Source organism: Eptesicus fuscus, chromosome 5 (genome assembly GCF_027574615.1).
Source record: "Eptesicus fuscus isolate TK198812 chromosome 5, DD_ASM_mEF_20220401, whole genome shotgun sequence".
NCBI classification, from domain to species: domain Eukaryota; kingdom Metazoa; phylum Chordata; class Mammalia; order Chiroptera; family Vespertilionidae; genus Eptesicus; species Eptesicus fuscus.
The window spans coordinates 11,694,356-11,710,751 of record NC_072477.1 but is presented as its reverse complement, the minus strand read 5'-3'; the positions used below and the strand labels follow the sequence as shown (position 1 = coordinate 11,710,751).

Below are 16,396 nucleotides of genomic sequence, written 5' to 3'. Positions count from 1 at the left end.
ACTGGAGACTGAGCCCACAACCCAGACATGTGCTCTGACCAGGAATCGAACCATGATTTCCTGGGTTGTGCACCGACACCAAACCACTGAGCCACACTGGCTGGATGGGAAAAGTTTTAAGTGTGTTCGGTTGGATTGAGAAGAACCACAGGCCACAGCGCCTGGCCCACTGCCTTTGGGAAGTACAACTGATACTGTACGAGTTCCGTATAGATTTAGCGGTCTAGATGAGGTTACGACCATGACCCAGTGGGAAAGACTAGTTATTATTCATCATGTAATAGCATAATTACTGACACATTGCTAATGTCGGTTGTCTTAGGAATCACCACCTGCCTGGTTCATTGGGTAACACAGCTCACAGAGTGAGAATGAGGCTGACATCAATTATCTCATGGAACATCCCCACTTCTTTCATAGCGGGGGCCTGACTTGGAACCTGTTTTGCTCGGCTACCTTCGGCAGTGCCTGCAGGAGGGCTAGAATAAATAGGCTTATTATTTGGAACAAATGACTGGTCGGTTCAACGCAACAGCCATTCAATGCAATCAGGCAACTGGCCAATTTGGGTTGATGGATTTTTCCTGTAATCTCTATTTATAACACAGGGATTTGACTAGCTGGCCTTAAAGGTCCCATTTAGTTCTAGCGTGGCCGTGGTGGTTCTAATTACTCAGTTTAATTGACCCTTTGGATTAGCATCATGTAAACACCAGCCCTCAGCATTAAATCACGATGGCTTGGATCAAAGTGTCAGGAAGGCCATAAAGTCTAAACTTGCACTTAGCTCTTGGTAAATGCGTGTGCGCTTAAGAAGGAAACAGTGTCATGACTTCCAAACCATGAGGGATGATTTCATGGTGTGTTTTTTTTATTTGTATTATATTTGAAGAAGTTTAAGAAAAACAATTGACAACTGGGCCTGATCTGTTGTCCTCTCGCTCTAGTCATTCACTGTCAAGCTCAGGGAGAGAATAGGTGGATCAAGTTGGCCACGGGCATAATTTTGCTGTGGGTACTACAGTTAGTGGTCAAGAATCACAGGGAGTTCAGCCACAAGTCAGGCTCCTTCAGGAATGGGAACATCTTTTCCTTGTCTTCCAACCCCCATCACATCTCCTATACAGTAGCAGGCCTAACGTCTTAGTATCAGATGGTGATGGGCTGGCACCTCCGCTACCTGGACCAGAATATGTTTGCTCTGCAAAGACCCACCTGCTAGGTCCTGCTTACAGTAACGTTTCGTTGTTTCCAGGGGGAAATGCTGGCATCAATTACCGGGAGTGGTATAAGCCCCTCGTGTGGTTTTGGATCCTTGTTGGCCTTGCCTACTTTGCCGCGGTCCTCAGTATGATCGGAGATTGGCTACGGGTTCTGTCCAAAAAGACAAAAGAAGAGGTAGGACCCCTTCCAGATTCTACGAATGTTCCTGAGATCAGATGAGCTCGTGTCAAGGATTTCCTCTCTCTATTCTATGGGCTGGAGTGTTTCTTACTAAACGGAGGGCTCCCAAGGCTTCCTTGTTTGGAATCATTACCTAAAAGCCAAGTGACATTGAATAGCAATTCTTTGCGGATCCTTTCTTGGCAGGTGAGAAAATCTGGTGACTCAGTCACCAGCCCACAGATCCTGCAAAGAATAGTAAACAGCAACTTCGTTTTAAAAATGGAACGAAAGGGAAAATATAAAAATAGTCAGCAGAGGTAGACTGTGGTCGAAGGAGGTGTACAATTGCCCCCTATCAGCAAATGTCTGGGGAGGCTTAGAAAAATCATCAAAAGCTTCAGAAAGCCCGCCTGTCCTTCAGGTCACAGGGCCTGAATGGAAATGCACTTGAACATCGTGAATCTTCCTTGATTCCGAGTGAGACTGAAATCGCTGAGCAGTGGCCGACACGGGGAAGCGAACCCAAGGGGTCCCTTTCACCTGTGCCCCCTCCTGGTGGTCCCATCTGTAGAAAGAAGTATATCCCAGAGCACGCAGCCTTCACTCCCACAGCTAAACGTGCGTGAAAGCCTACACAAAGGTGAGAAAGGGAAAGTCTAGGAAGGAAAAGTAGATTCTTTGTGAGTTTAAAAAAAAAAAGTCCATACAGTTCTCCTAGGAAGAGAGGAAAAGAAATAAGAGAGGAGGAGACAAGAGAAGGAGAAGGGAAGAAATAAAGAAAGGAAAGGAGATTAAGATAGATAGATAGATAGATGATAGATAGATAGATAGATAGATAGATAGATAAATGAGGGCAACTTCTTGAAGGAAGCTGTGTACTTCCCAGGTACAGCCATTCTGCATGCAAGGGTGTCCAGGAGAAGGTTGCTGAGTGGAGAAGCTTGCCCTCTCACTCCTGGGCACCATGTAGTTCTCCTGGCCTACAGAAACCCTAGCAGTGCAGTCTCCGTCCACTCTGACCCGCCAGGTAGCTAGCCGACCTGCTAAAAATCAGCTGTAACGAAAGAGCAAGTATCACATAATTACTGAGTTTTCTCAATGCTGAAATCTGAGTTCCTCGTCTGTCTAGAAAAACATGGGACTTGTGCTCTTTGTCATGCAGAGTAAGAGCCCAGATATCTGATAATGAGCTCCATGCAGAACTTGACTCTGAGCTCGCCCCCTCCCTGCTCCCTCACTGGGGAAATTTGGTTACCCGGTGCCCTGGAGGGGCTTCTTAAACCAGGATGAGCCTGAGGGCGCATGGCCACAGCATGGCCCAGATGCAGGGCGACCACAGTCCCAGCTTGCCCGGTGCTGGGCGGGGGACCTAGGATATAAGACTCTCCCTTTTAAAACCAGGACAGTCCCAGGTGACTCGGGACAGGCTAGTCACCCTCCCCAGAGAGGCGCCAGAGGGACAGGGAAGGGCAAAGGACCATCTGAACATCAATCTGCTCTGTGCCCAGGACTGAGCTAGGTGCACGTCTTTCTCTGACGGAACACTAAAAACCGTCAGCTAGAGGTGACTCCCCCAGTAACGTCCGAGGAATGAGACCATCCTGTGAAAAGGCGGTGGGCACATCACTGGAACCCCGCACGCCTGTCCAACTCCGCACACTGCGCTCTCCCCCACAATGCCGCCCGCCTCTCCCCAGGCCCACCTCCAAATGCCAAGCCTCCCTCGCTCCCCAGCACAGGCCCCTCCCTGAGCCACATCAGCCAGGAGCCCCTTAGAGACGGTCCTTAGGCGAGAGGGACCAGGGCAGAGGCAGCATCCACCCCTGGCCCTGGGCGTTTGCCGCGCCCCCTCTGGGCCTTCCCGTGGGGACACCCAAGGGCGGTGGGCGCTGGGGGTGCGCAGGGCAGAGCGCCATCTCTCAGCGTTGCTGTTGCCCTTCTGTGTCCCGCCAGGTGGGGGAGATCAAGGCCCACGCGGCCGAGTGGAAGGCCAACGTGACGGCGGAGTTCCGGGAGACGCGGCGGCGGCTGAGCGTGGAGATCCACGACAAGCTGCAGCGCGCGGCCACGCTGCGCAGCATGGAGCGCCGGCGCCTGGGCCTGGACCAGCGCGCGCACTCGCTGGACATGCTCTCCCCCGAGAAGCGCTCCGTGTTCGCGGCGCTGGACGCCGGCCGCGCCAAGGCCTCCTCCCAGGAGAGCATCAACAACCGGCCCAACAACCTGCGCCTCCGGGGGCCCGAGCCCCTGCACAAGCACGGGCAGGGGGCCTCCGAGGACAACATCATCAACAAGTTCGGGTCCAGCGCCAAGCTCACCAAGAGGAAAAACAAGGAAACCAAGAAGGCCTTGCCCGAGGACGTTCAGAAGATCTACAAGACCTTCCGCAACTACTCGCTGGACGAGGAGAAGAGGGAGGAGGAGACGGAGAAGATGTGCAACTCGGACCACTCCAGCACGGCCATGCTGACCCACTGCGCGCAGCCGCCCGCCGCGGTGGAGAACGGCATGGTCCCCGCGGACACCAAAGACAGGGAACACGAGAACAACGCGCTGCTTCAAGACAGGAGCTAAAGGCCCCGGGACGCCGGGCTGGAGGAAGCGTTGTGTGTGTTTCTATTCACCCCGAGACACGTGCCTTAAACAGACTTCTCCTCAGTCCAAAATTACATAGCATTGGAGAATATATTTCACTGTGCCATAAAGAACCGAGAAAGTTTGCTCTGCCAAAAGGGATCAAAGAACCAGGACTTCGCTTCTGATGAGCAACCGCAGGACACCCCGGGGAGTGTTTGCAAGCGTTGGAGGTCACGGCCACCAAGGGGTCAAGGCCGAGTGGCCGGTGGTGCTGTACCGCTGGGCAGCGCCGCCCTGGAGGGCACAGAGACAAGGGCAGCTAATCCCTAGACCAGCCTTCTGAGAGAAGCAGGGGTGTCTTGTACACGGAGTCTCACTTCCTGAGCCTCCCGTCTGTGATATGTGCACACCCAGAAGGGGACCGGATTGGGGGCGACCTGGGACCGGTAAGGAGGGTTTGAGTTGACATTGGGGCATGTTGCTCTGAGCTTGAATTCTGATCCAAGCCACGCAGCGCCTCCCTAGCCCTTTCTCAGCTCCAGTGAGTGTGCGCGGGGCCGGAGAGCCCCCCGCAATTTGTTGGAAGCGGATCAGAGCACACGTATTAAAAGGTGCAGTTGCTTTCCTCATCACAAAAGAAGAAAAATAATCACAAACATCACACTGTGGATATCACCTCAACCAAGGCCAGAAGCCTCCCGAACTTGGTCTTTCTCACAGGGGGGTAGGTAGTCCAAACGGACTTGCAGGCCTTGGTGAAACTTCAACCTCAACCGCTGTGTGGTTACAGGCAAAGAGTCATGCATTTTCCTCAGTGGGTGCAATGGTGAAATAAACTGGTTTTGAAATGTTCACGTTCACTTTTCTAGTAGGACTTCGGTTGTTACCTGTTTTGATAAGAGGAGGGAGAAAGTACCAAAACGATTGCCTTGCATGATGCCAGCAGCTTGCTGTTCTGTCTAGCTGATCCTAAGTTTTTATAAAAATAGACATCCTGCATGTCTGAGACATACCAAGGGGGACCATGGCATCATTCCATCTCAGGGCTTTCTGTCCCTTTGGGTGTCTTAGGGTAGACATAGTTACAAGAGCTAACCTTGCTGTCTCCAAACAGGAGGAAAACTAATCCCTCAGCCAACCCTTGTACAAGAAAACGGAATCGTTTTTGTTTGCAGTTTAAGTGCCATTAATGCCATTTTAAAAAATAATACTTAAAAGAAGTATTTCAAATATTTTGCCTCTACGTTTGGGCATTCCTTTATTTTGAAAGCTTTCCTTTTCCTTTTCCTTTTCCTTTTCCTTGCTCGTTTCTTTATCCAGTACCTGCTATTGCAACACCAACTGGAACACAAAGGTGATTGTTTCAAGGCAAACAATAACCAACACGCGACATATAATCGCTCGGTGAGGTGAGAACCTCAGTGAAGGAAAGTGGGGGAATGGCTAGCATATGTTTTGAGGGGAAGACGTTAAATGGATTTTTATCTGAAAGGGGAACCAGCCCGGGAGAGCCTCAGCCTTTTCCCTAATCGGCTGGTTCTGGGACTGGTTTCAGACTTAGCTATTTGGGCCTCACACTTAAGCACCGGGACCTGGCAAGCACAGGACCTGGATGGTCATGGGCCTCCGCTGCTCAGTGCCACCTTTTGGGGGCATCCACGTGACTATCACACGGGTGCGTTTATCAAAAGATCCCAGGACTAGCGGAGACTTCCAGGGAAAAGGATACCCACCCCGTCCTTGACCACTGGCACCGTGGGAGGCAGCTCTCCCTTGCCTGGAGCACAGGAAGCACCCTCTCCCGGGCCCAAACTTGGAGGCTCTCAAGCTGGGCATTGCTCTGGGGAAGCTGCCAAGCAAGATCAACTTCGATGAGGCCCTCCCTGTCCGAGGCAGGCGTGGGGTAACGCCTCCGTGGGGCTGGAGCATCGGCTCACTGGTGACATCCTGTGTCCCCCACAGTAATAAACAGGCGCTTGGGAAGCGACGTTTGTCCGGGGGTGGGCAATGGTTCTTACCCTGGGATCATTTCAGCCCGAAGAGATGCGTTTTAAGAAATTGGTAGGTAACTGGGACTTTCTGTCCAGTTAAAAGCTTCCCTGATCCAACTGTTCATGGATGTCATCCATTTGGGTATCCACCCTCTATGACTTGGTACTTTCTTTAGAGTGGTGTGATAAAATTCTAGACCCGACAGCCAAATCTGGCAAAGCAGCTTCCCTGTCATTTATCCAGTGGCTTCCATGGGCTTGGCATTAGATTAGGCACTTTAAAGACATTGAACCGTCCCAATATCATAGCCACACTCTGTGGGAATGTGTTTGCAAACCCCTTGTAGAGATGAGGACACAGAGGCTCAGAAAGGCTAAGTAACTTACCCAATGGCACACAGCAAGAAAGTGGTAGAGCTGCTATTCAAAGCCTGTCTGACCAAAGTCTGCTTTCGACTTTGCTACAATGGACCCTTGTGAGTGTGTGTTTGTGTGCATGTGTGTGTGCGTGATCTGTGCGTGTATGTCTTTCTAGTTTCATGGACACAGCACACAGAGGTAGGGAGATCTCTACCACCAAGAGCATACATGGTCTTTGTGTAAAAATGGCCACAACTGTTGGCCTTGCAGAGTGATTGTACGTTCTTTTGGCTTTGATTGTGGGAATCCTGTGTGTGGCACCCTTTCTGTGTTGTTAAAAATGCCCTGTGAAAGCACTCTTTTGCACTTTACTCACTTACCTGGCAGAAACTCTGCACACAGCAGGAATAAACAAGTCACAGCACTAAAGTGCACACTTGACCAAATGGAACAGGTGGTGGTGTGTGCATGGACGCTTCCCCATTTGCGTTAAATCGCAGTAGGATAAAGGGATTGCAATGGCCCTTGACTGAGAGTGGGAACATCCCCCAGGTATGTAACCCTCTCCCTGAGGACAGAGGAGGCCAAAACCCTGATGAACAAAATCAAAGAAGAGCCCTCCTCTAGGGAGTTTGAACTAAACACATGTGGGCAAAGTGTTTGACAAACTATAATGTGGTCTCCAAAGGAGACACTGAGAGGGAATAGGAGGTTGGACTCCTCTTCTTGGGGGCGGGGGGTGGCCAGTTATTTTGAAGTTGCTTGAGTGTTACTTTTCAAAGGTGGGGTCAAATAGCATGTAGAAAACATGTGGGTAAGGCAAAGCTGCTACAAAGTCTTAACGCCCAGCAGCACAGCCCTGCCCTTCCAACCGCCACCCCACACCCCACACCCCACACCCCACCGTAAACCTGGAATAGACGTGTTGATTCTGCACACAGAAAGGGCACCTGTTCAGGGTCTTTAGCCGGCAGTGTCTTTTGCTTCACCTGGTAACCAGGTCCTGAATTTTTCTTCCAAAACAAATCTGGAGGTTTACTGGTGAGAGCCAAGGGGTAATTTGAAGAGACTGAAGCTCAATACGCTGTCCTAACCCAACTGGGACTCCAGAAATTTATCACTTTGTGGGTCAGGCCTCAATGTGTGTGTAGGCAGGGGTGTCCCTGGCCTACAGTTAAGGTGAGTGGGACTATCTGGTTGTGCTCTACCGGTCCCAGCCTGGGTTTGTGGGGACCCCTGTCCCCTTGCCTACATCTCTGTTACCTCGTCAGCACATCTGGGGAGTTGAACAAAGATCATTGTCAAGGTCCCTTTTAGTCCACAGTTCTCTGACCAGCAGTCCCTGCTCTACAACTTAAATGTCTTAGGCATGCTTATTAGCTGGATTTGTGAACACTGACTAGTGGCCCCACTCACTTTAGGCTAACATGAGAGCTTCATCTCCTGCTCTTTGGGATTTGTGTTCTGGATGATTGATGGAGACCGGATGCATCTGAGAGCCTGCTGTCCAAATTAGGAGTGTGCCCTGTTGTAGGCTCAGTCTGCCCTCCCTTACAGCACACTGTCACCCAGAGGGCTCAGGCTATGGGGGCATTTTTTGCACGGTGTTAAGACTAATTGAAGAATTTTAAGCTGTTGCTATTTGCAGTCAATTGTAGTCAAGGTTCCCCTTGGTTGCTTCATGAATTCACTTACTATAGACATCTCTCGCTCACACACACACACACACACACACACGTGCACACATGTACACACACACACACAGGAAATGGCGACCATTTCACACTGAACGCCCCAGTTGTGCTAGACATTAGCAAACCGCCCCCTTGCCTCTCTCTGAGATGGTATCATTTCCTGGCTGAGTCCATGCCGTTCATCTATGTGTGGGCGTGGCTTTGGGGATAAGTGAGAGTGCGGCCAGAATGTGGGCAGGGCAGGTTTTTGCTCACTGGACGGGGTGAGAATGTACACCATCCAGTGGGCGCCACCAAGTCTGACCCATAGGGAAGGCCTAGGAAAGCAAGCAAGCCTGCAGAGACTCTCTGAAGAAAGAGCGAAGAAAAAGCCAGTCCTGCACTTCACGTCCCTGCTTTCCGCATCCCGCTCACGGTTCCAGTGGGGGTCATGCCTTCTCTCAGTGATGATGCAATTGTGTGCAAAGCAGCGGCTGCGTGAGCAGAGGGAGTTTCGGGGGGTATAGGAGCGAGTTAGTCATGGCCTTAGAAAAACACAAATGGTAACTCTCAGAAGCAAAGGGGACTTGACTTCGGCATTGTAAGCTCTGTTAATTCTGCAGAAGGAAACTCGGCAGCAGCGGGCCGATGGCGTGGCCGTCCAAAAAGCCCTGCCCTCTGTCCTGGCACCAAAAACCAGCTGCCCAATACCTCACCCACCGGTCCCCCCTCCACGTGTACCTCAGTCCCTCCAGGGCGGGCCCCAAGTCACCTGACATCAACACAGCGGCATGGAGGAGAAATGAGAGGGGTCTCTGATTTTACTGATCATCACCATTTTCCCAGGTGCCTAAGAGATTTGGAATCCACTTTCTGTTCTCGGTTCTTAAGAGAAAAATCTCAAGTAGTTCCCTGTGCGTTAAAAAAAAAAAAAACAAACCTTGGGAGGACTCCCACTCCATCGCAGACCTGTGCTGTAGCAGGTAATTGACAAACCTCTTCTTCGGTGTCAGGGCACCGGAGCTTGAAGGGAGAAGAGATATGCAAACCCACCCAACATGCCAGCCTCAGGCCTCTTTCCCGTCCCAGAGTCACAGGCAGGGGAGCCGGTGACGACGAAGACGACAACGATAAACCCATGAGTTGAGGAGTTTCACCTATTTTTCTCTCTAGGATTTCATGGTGCTTTAAAAAAAAAAAAAAAAGGCATTTTACAGAAAATAATGCGGGGGGTGGGGGAGGAGGGAATTTCATAATGTTCTTAGGAAAAGTACAAAAGCAAATTTGCTTGTGACATTTCAATACGCCGTGCTGCTACTGTCTTTATTTGATGATGTAATTTTTTTTTTTTCAATGATGGAGAAAATTGCAACAAAGACCTTCTGGAAGACCCAATCCAATGTCTCTCCTGTTTTCCTTTCTTTTGTGGGGGCCAAGTGCGGGTGATAACGGATGGGTTGGAATCTGCACTCGGGACCACCCCCCACCCACACCCCACACCCTGGGGACAGACTTCTTAAGCCTGGCTGGGCACTCACACGTGTTCATCGGGCAGAGCCTATGGAATTCGTGGTCTTGCAGGCGCAGGAGCCCGCCACAACCCTGAAAGAGCATCTTAAAACAACCCCGTATTGTAGTTACTTGCACCTCCTCCACAGTTTTATTTGATCCTGATTGGATGTCCCCGGAGGTTGGACAGCATGGTGTCACACCATCTAGGCGAAACCCTCAATTTGGACATTGTGACAAGCCTGCCAATGTAAAATGAACAGCTCCTCAGGTGCCCACATTTCCAAGCTGTATTTGGTTTTGCCCTCTGCCGTGTGTCCACCAGCCCTGGGATTGGAATAACGCGTCATACAGAGAAAACGCCCACCATTTTTGAGCACCTACTACGTATGAGGCACTGTGCGAGGCAGTTTACAGACTAGTCTGTAAAGTTAATCTCCCAAGTGAGGCAAGTTGCACTTCTCCACTTTGTGGATGAAGACTCTGAGGCTTAGAGGGAATCAGAAGCGTCCAACCCCAGCGAATTAGCTCCAAAGCTGAGTGTCTGTCACCAGGTGTGCAGCTGTGTGGGGCACGTGCTTTGCCCACTCTTCCAGTCAAGGTGACAGGTGTGGTGCTTTCTGACTTGTCCTCCCTGTCTCTCCCTTCCTATCTGTCAGAGAGGTGAGCCCTGATGTCAGAAGTGAATGCCTGGCTGTGGGACTGAGCCAGGTCAAGTGGCCTAACATGGGTCAAAGCCAAGAGCCTCACCCGGGCTGACCCAGCATGACCACTGATCATGGGCTGGGTAAGGACAGATCTGGCTCATTTTCTTCGTTTGTTTGTTTGTTTGTTTGTTTGTTTGTTTGTTTTTATGGACCTGGCACAGTACATGGCACATGACAGGAGCTCAGAGTGATCTTTCTAAAATGCAAACTAGTCATGAATTTCCTTAGCCTTCAAGATAAAACCCAGCAGCGCTGATCTATCAGGCTGTGTGCGTTTCTGCCTCATTGTATGCCAGCCTCTGCCGCCAGCATTGCTGAATTACCAGCAAGCTGTGCAGATGGCCCATGCTTTCGTCTTCCGCCTCCAGGTCTTCCACCTCCAGGACTTCCCTTTTGAAAGTCCCCCTCACTGAGATGCCACCTTCCCCCGTTCCACCGCCACCTGACGCATTCGAGTCCTTCGGTTGAGCTCACTCCTCTCCATCCCCTCAGAGAGAGTTAGCTGCCTTCCCCCCAACTATCACATGTGCTATGCAGGATTTTAACTGCTGGTGTCCTTGTCTGTCGGATGCAGATTATAAGCTCCTCAGGGCAGGAATTATGCCTTTTCTTTCCATTCCTGCTCTGAACACAGCAACTGGTACAATATAGACACACAAGTTATTGGTGAAATAATTTTAATTCCTTTATTGATAGCGTGTGTGCACCCTTCCAGGCCAATTTCATTTGTTCACGAATTGGAAGTCATTTGGAGCCACGACTGGTGGAGTAAGTAATTTATCCAGCTCCGAAGTGTCATCTTGGTCAAAACCAAGTTTGTCTACAAAGTGATCAGTTTGAGTTGCATTTTGGGTATACAAATAACTGCAACATTTTAATCCCAGTGGTAGTTGTTGAAATAACTAGCCCCTAAAGATCACTGCTCTGCAGAATAACTCTCATTTTGATGTATAGATAATGGAAGATTTATTTTTAAACCATTATTATTATCATAGGTAGGTTGAACGTCCATGAACTTAATGAAATATGAGATTATGCTTCAAGGATATGTCAAATGTATGACAAATGTGTCACCACTCCTTACTCCCGTGCCCAAGGCAGGTATCTTTATCAGTCACAGAATTTCTTCCCCATTAACTCAGGTGCATGCTCGAATGCATTTTAAGACTATAGTTGAGGTGAGTAGTTTTCCACATATGGTCCAGTGACCCTGGTAAGTCCCCGAGATGCTTTCATGGGATCCATGAGGTCAGAACCATTTTGAGAATAACATTAAGACATTACTTGTCATTTCCACTCTCATTCCCTCGTGTGTACAGCATTTAGAATTGAGTAGCTTTAGTCACTCAGAGAACAGAGGCAAGATCATGACACCTTTTCCTGGAAAGAGTTTTCCAAGATGATAGTACATGAACCTGCATTTCTTAGAGAACCCCAAAATACCTAGATCTTTTTCTTGGAAGGAGCTTTCTGATTGGCCTCGTAGGAATGGATCTAACAACAGCCACAAAACAGTATTTCTCTGGCCCTGCCCAGCTGCTCTGGGGTGGTCCAGCTTCTCAGATTCCTCTCCAGGTAGCCCTGAGGGGTCTCACGGGGGCTCTGGCTCCTGGCCACCGCACCATGGGGATCAGCTTTCCAGGAGCCCCTCTGCCCATCCAGGAATGGATTAGATGGCCTCCCAATGATTTTTTGGTAACAACATTCACTCCATTTTGGTAACTGTTCATCTTGTCCATAATGAGAACTCCTCGAGGGAGCTCTCTTTCCCTCCTTGTTCTCATTGACCTAGCCCAGTGCATGGAACATGATAGGAGCTCAAAAGATATGTGTTGGATAAATAGCAAATCTGAGCCCATGTGTTGAGTAGAGGGCCTTGGGGGAGAGTAGGAGCAGAGAAAGAGAGGCCAAATCCGGGTGAGCTGGAGGGGAGGGTAAAAGGTGGCCCTGTGTGAGGGGATCCCAGGGCAGAGGGTCGTCAGGGACCCAGGCAAATAGAAAGTATCTTGGAAGGTTTCCAGGGACAAGATACTGACCCCAATGGCAACTGGAACCCGGCCCCTTCTGTGAACTTACATCAACCGCAGACACCAAGTGGCGCACACACCCTTACCACAAAGCTCTCCCGGTTTTGAAATGCCCGTGTGTGCATGGCTGTAGGACATGGCAAATAAGTCAACATCTTTCCATTGCCTTTGTGGGAAATATTTCAAATTTGCATGACTTGTCCTTAGAAATAAACTTTAAAATGCACTGTAAGGATCTAAGACTAAAAGAAGAGTACTTAAAATGTCCCACAGTTTGAGCCTAACCGGTTTGGCTCAGTGGATAGAATGTCGGCCTGTGGACTGAAAGGTCCCAGGTTTGATTCCGGTCAAGGGCATGTACCTTGGTTGTGGGCACATCCCCAGTAGGAGGTGTGCAGGAGGCAGCTGATCAATGTTTCTCTCTCATCGATGTTTCTAACTCTCTCTCCCTCTCCCTTCCTCTCTGTAAAAAAATCAATAAAATATATATATTTTTTTAATGTCCCACAGTTTGAAATCCAAAAAATAGTCAAAATCTCACTATTTGAAAGAGATTTAAAGGTCATCATTCATTATTTGAAATCATGTGGGATAAATAAGAGTTTTGCACACTGGGAATATGATACCATTAAATTATTTTCCAATATAGTCATCTGTGTTGTTCTCTACAAACTGCCTAGTTCAATGGCTCTTTTGAATTATTTGCAAACACCAGAGACAAAGAGAAAGTGCAAGAGTTCAGTGAGATAAAAATGTGCTTTTAAAAAGGAAACTTTGAGAACCCTAAGATTCTGGAATCAACAACATTAGTTGCAGATGTAAGAAATAGAAACGCACATAATGCTAGCATAATTTGTGGCTGTGCATTTCAATATTTTACATAGGGCATTCAGCTTTGTGTTAAAGAACATTCTGTTCTCTTGTCTGATTCCATGGGCGGGGGGTGAGGGGTGTATAATGGACCATTCTATTATATCCGTAAGTGAATATGAATCATTTGAAACAGTTTCCCCACTGAATTATTGGGGGGAGGAGCCTGTGGCAGAAGTAGCTCATGGTGATGGTTATTGGTTAAGATTGTTCAGTCCATCCATCCATCCATATTACAAACACATGTGGAGCTCTGCTCTGTGTGAGGCCCTGAGAGGCGGCACTGGGATGACAAAGCCATGGTCCCTGCCCTCAAGAATCTCAGGTAAAATCCTGCAATCCGGTTGGAGGAAGAACAATAACAGGACTTTATGGGATTCGGTACAAAAGCACAAGGAATTATCACATGAATCCTACACATTCAGAGAGCAAGAGGATTGGAGTGCACCTTGGCAGTCAAAGGCAGACTTCCTATAAGAGGCGACATCTTAAAATAATATAGGGAGCAGAAAAACGTGAATGGCTCCAAAGCGTAATTCAGCATAACACTGTCTAGGACTGTTCTGTTTGCTCTGAGGATACCACAAACAAATCCTCACTTGGGATTACTTTGTTTTAAGACACTTTCTGATAAGGGAGAAATGCTTTAAAATGACTACAATAAGCCACAACTCCAAGCCAAGCTTCAAAGAGAAACCCTAACAGTCACCAATTACAACAGAAATTGTAACTCCTTCTGAAAGAAAGTGTGGTGAAGACGGTATAGTACATTAGCTTCTCTCTCCCTTTCCCCTCCTTCTTGTTTCACATCAAGTAGATCCCAGGTTTTGACTTCATTTTCTCAAGGAAGGAAGATAATGGCAAGGGTATCCCTCCCTGCCTTTGTTTCCCAAAAGCCAGGCCCACAGGAGGGTTTCACTTGTCAGGAAGCGGAGTCACTTGGAGCACACGGACTGGAAAGAGGCTTCCCTGAGTCAAAAGAGATTTCCTTAGGTTGAGGACAGAGCACAGAGAAGTCTGGGGGCCCCCCACACGGAGCCCGGGGGAGGGAGGAGGTGTGAGGGGGGCTGTGTGTAGCTCCTGAAGTGAAGAGATTGCAAGGTGGGTCAGCCCTGCCAGAGGGGGCACTGTGGGCTGGAACAGGGCCCCAGGACCCCAGCCCAAACCATCAACTGAAGCCCAATTTCCCACATTCCTTGTAGGAGGGGGTTTGAAACTACAATTATGTTGATTTAAAGAAACTAAAGAGTTGCACCATTTCTTGCACCCCTGAACTCTTTTTTCCCCCTGTTCTAAATGCTTCTTGGCTCTAACCTGTATTGTCTCATGTCTTAGGCAGGAATGGAAGATCAGTGTTCTCCCTGATTTCTGGAAGATTCATGTTCTAGAAACACTTTGTATCCATGCATTGCCGTAGATTGGATAATCTCTTTCTGAGGAGGCATGGGGAAGGTGGGCTCCTGTCACTAGAGGCAAGGAACACCTTCGGCTGACAGGTGGGAAGGAAAGCTAAGCAGGGTTCGCCTCTTCCTTCAGGACAAGAGGAGGGGAGATGTGGGAAGAACTGGGGGTTCCCTGTAGGGAGAGAGGGGTCCAGCCAGCCCCATGGCAAACCAAGTCACAGAACCAGACTCCATGCCCGCCCTGGCCTGCCTACCCTCCTATTCTATGTACACACACACACACACACCCTTTGCTGCTCCCGGTCACTATCTCAGCACTATGGGATCTGGGATCCAGGACTGGTTTCTGGCCAACATGAGGAAGGACTTATCTCAGGCCCATGTGCATTAAAGAGAGGAATGGAGAAGCATTCCGCTGCCCCCTCCTCTCTTCTCTCCTTCTCCTCCCCAGGCCTCAGAGCACCTTCTAGAAGACAGAACCATCAACAAAAAGTTGACTGCATATGACGAAAGAGGCTGCATGATTCCTGTGCCGTATAAAGTGTTGCTTCCTTTTCCTTAATTTTTCCCCGTTTTTCCTTTCCCCAGTCCGTCCCCTGTGCAAACAGCCCCCTCCCCAACTCAGTCAAGAGAAGGATGGGACTGTGTGGAAAGCAGAAATAGCCCAACTTTTTCTTTTCTTCGAAGTCTGAATCCTTGGGCGATGCCCACAGAATAATGAAAAACGGTAAAGAGTAAAGACACGGATACAGGCAGAAATGTCATCCAGAAACAAAGAGACATAAGAAGCTATGCATCCTGGAAAAGAGAAGAAGAAGCGAGAAAAGGGAGTGGCCAGACCGGGAGCGGCGCCTACAAAGTGCACCTGGGCGGCTCTGCTCCCCAGGCAGCTTGAATTCTGCACGGGGCGGGCGACACCGTGTGTGATGGCGTGGGGTTGAGGGTGTGTGTTTGTGTGTGTGCGTGTAGCAAATGTGCTGGACAGTGAGGAGAAGGAGAAGGGGTCCTACATGACCACACCCTGTCCTAGGCACAGAGGCGTGTCAGGAAGCTACTAAAGGCAGCCAGGGGCTTGAGGAAGGTCGGCCAGCCCCCTCAAACCCCCCCCCCCAACACACACACACACACCCATACCCACCCCCCACAGGTGAGAAGTCTCCAAGGAATGATCTCTGAAACAGTCAAGAGGAAGTGGCCTGAGACCATGAAAAGGACCCAAAGGGAACTGAGCTGAAGGGCTTAGGGGCTGAGTGTGGGGTATCCTGGGCTGGCTCTGGGAGGCTCTCCCCTCCCCCACCCCACCCCAGGATTTCAGCAACAGCTCCCACCAGGGGGTGAAGATGTGGCTAGGCCCGAGGAGGAAGAGGAGGTTTCATGGGACTGGCTCCTTCAAGGGCCTGACCAAACGCTCAAAACGAAATGAGTCATCCATCAGTGTCTGACATGGGGTGCCAATGGCACTCGACTCTGACCTGGGGGTTTGGGGGGGGGGGGAATTCGAGGTCAGACACTGGAAATTACTTGGCTTCAACGTGATACATCACAAAGCATTATGAGGGCAGGAGGAGTCCATCAGCACTAAATTACGTGTCACAACCCAGCGACACGGCAGGTTGGGTACCGCTGCACAAGCTGCTCCCGTCTGTTGAGAGGTGGACAATTTTGTTTGCGGTTATGGAATAGGAAGACACACATATAGAGATATGGTGGGGTTACTAAAGAGAGGACTCAGGAGGTGGGTGAAGACCCCACCTTGTCTTTCCCATTACACACGTGTACCTCTCCTGGATGGCCTAACACGTGTTTGGATAAGTAGAGACGTTTCTGACCTTCTCTGGTGATATTACAGGCAGCCCCGACCCTGCACGCCAAGACTGCTTTCTGGCCTGAGAT

The 16,396-nt window shown here is 49.6% G+C and overlaps 1 protein-coding gene across 1 annotated transcript in view; it reads left to right on the top strand.

Annotated features, from left to right (window-relative positions):
• The window catches only part of KCNK10 (potassium two pore domain channel subfamily K member 10), a 105,326-nt gene extending 101,366 nt beyond the window's left edge, over window positions 1–3,960 (top strand). The window contains exons 6-7 of the mRNA XM_008148400.3: window positions 1,256–1,398; window positions 3,340–3,960. Of these exons, the coding sequence (XP_008146622.2) occupies window positions 1,256–1,398; window positions 3,340–3,960 (764 nt within the window). The remainder of the gene's footprint in view (window positions 1–1,255; window positions 1,399–3,339) is intronic.
• Window positions 3,961–16,396: the final 12,436 nt, after the last annotated feature.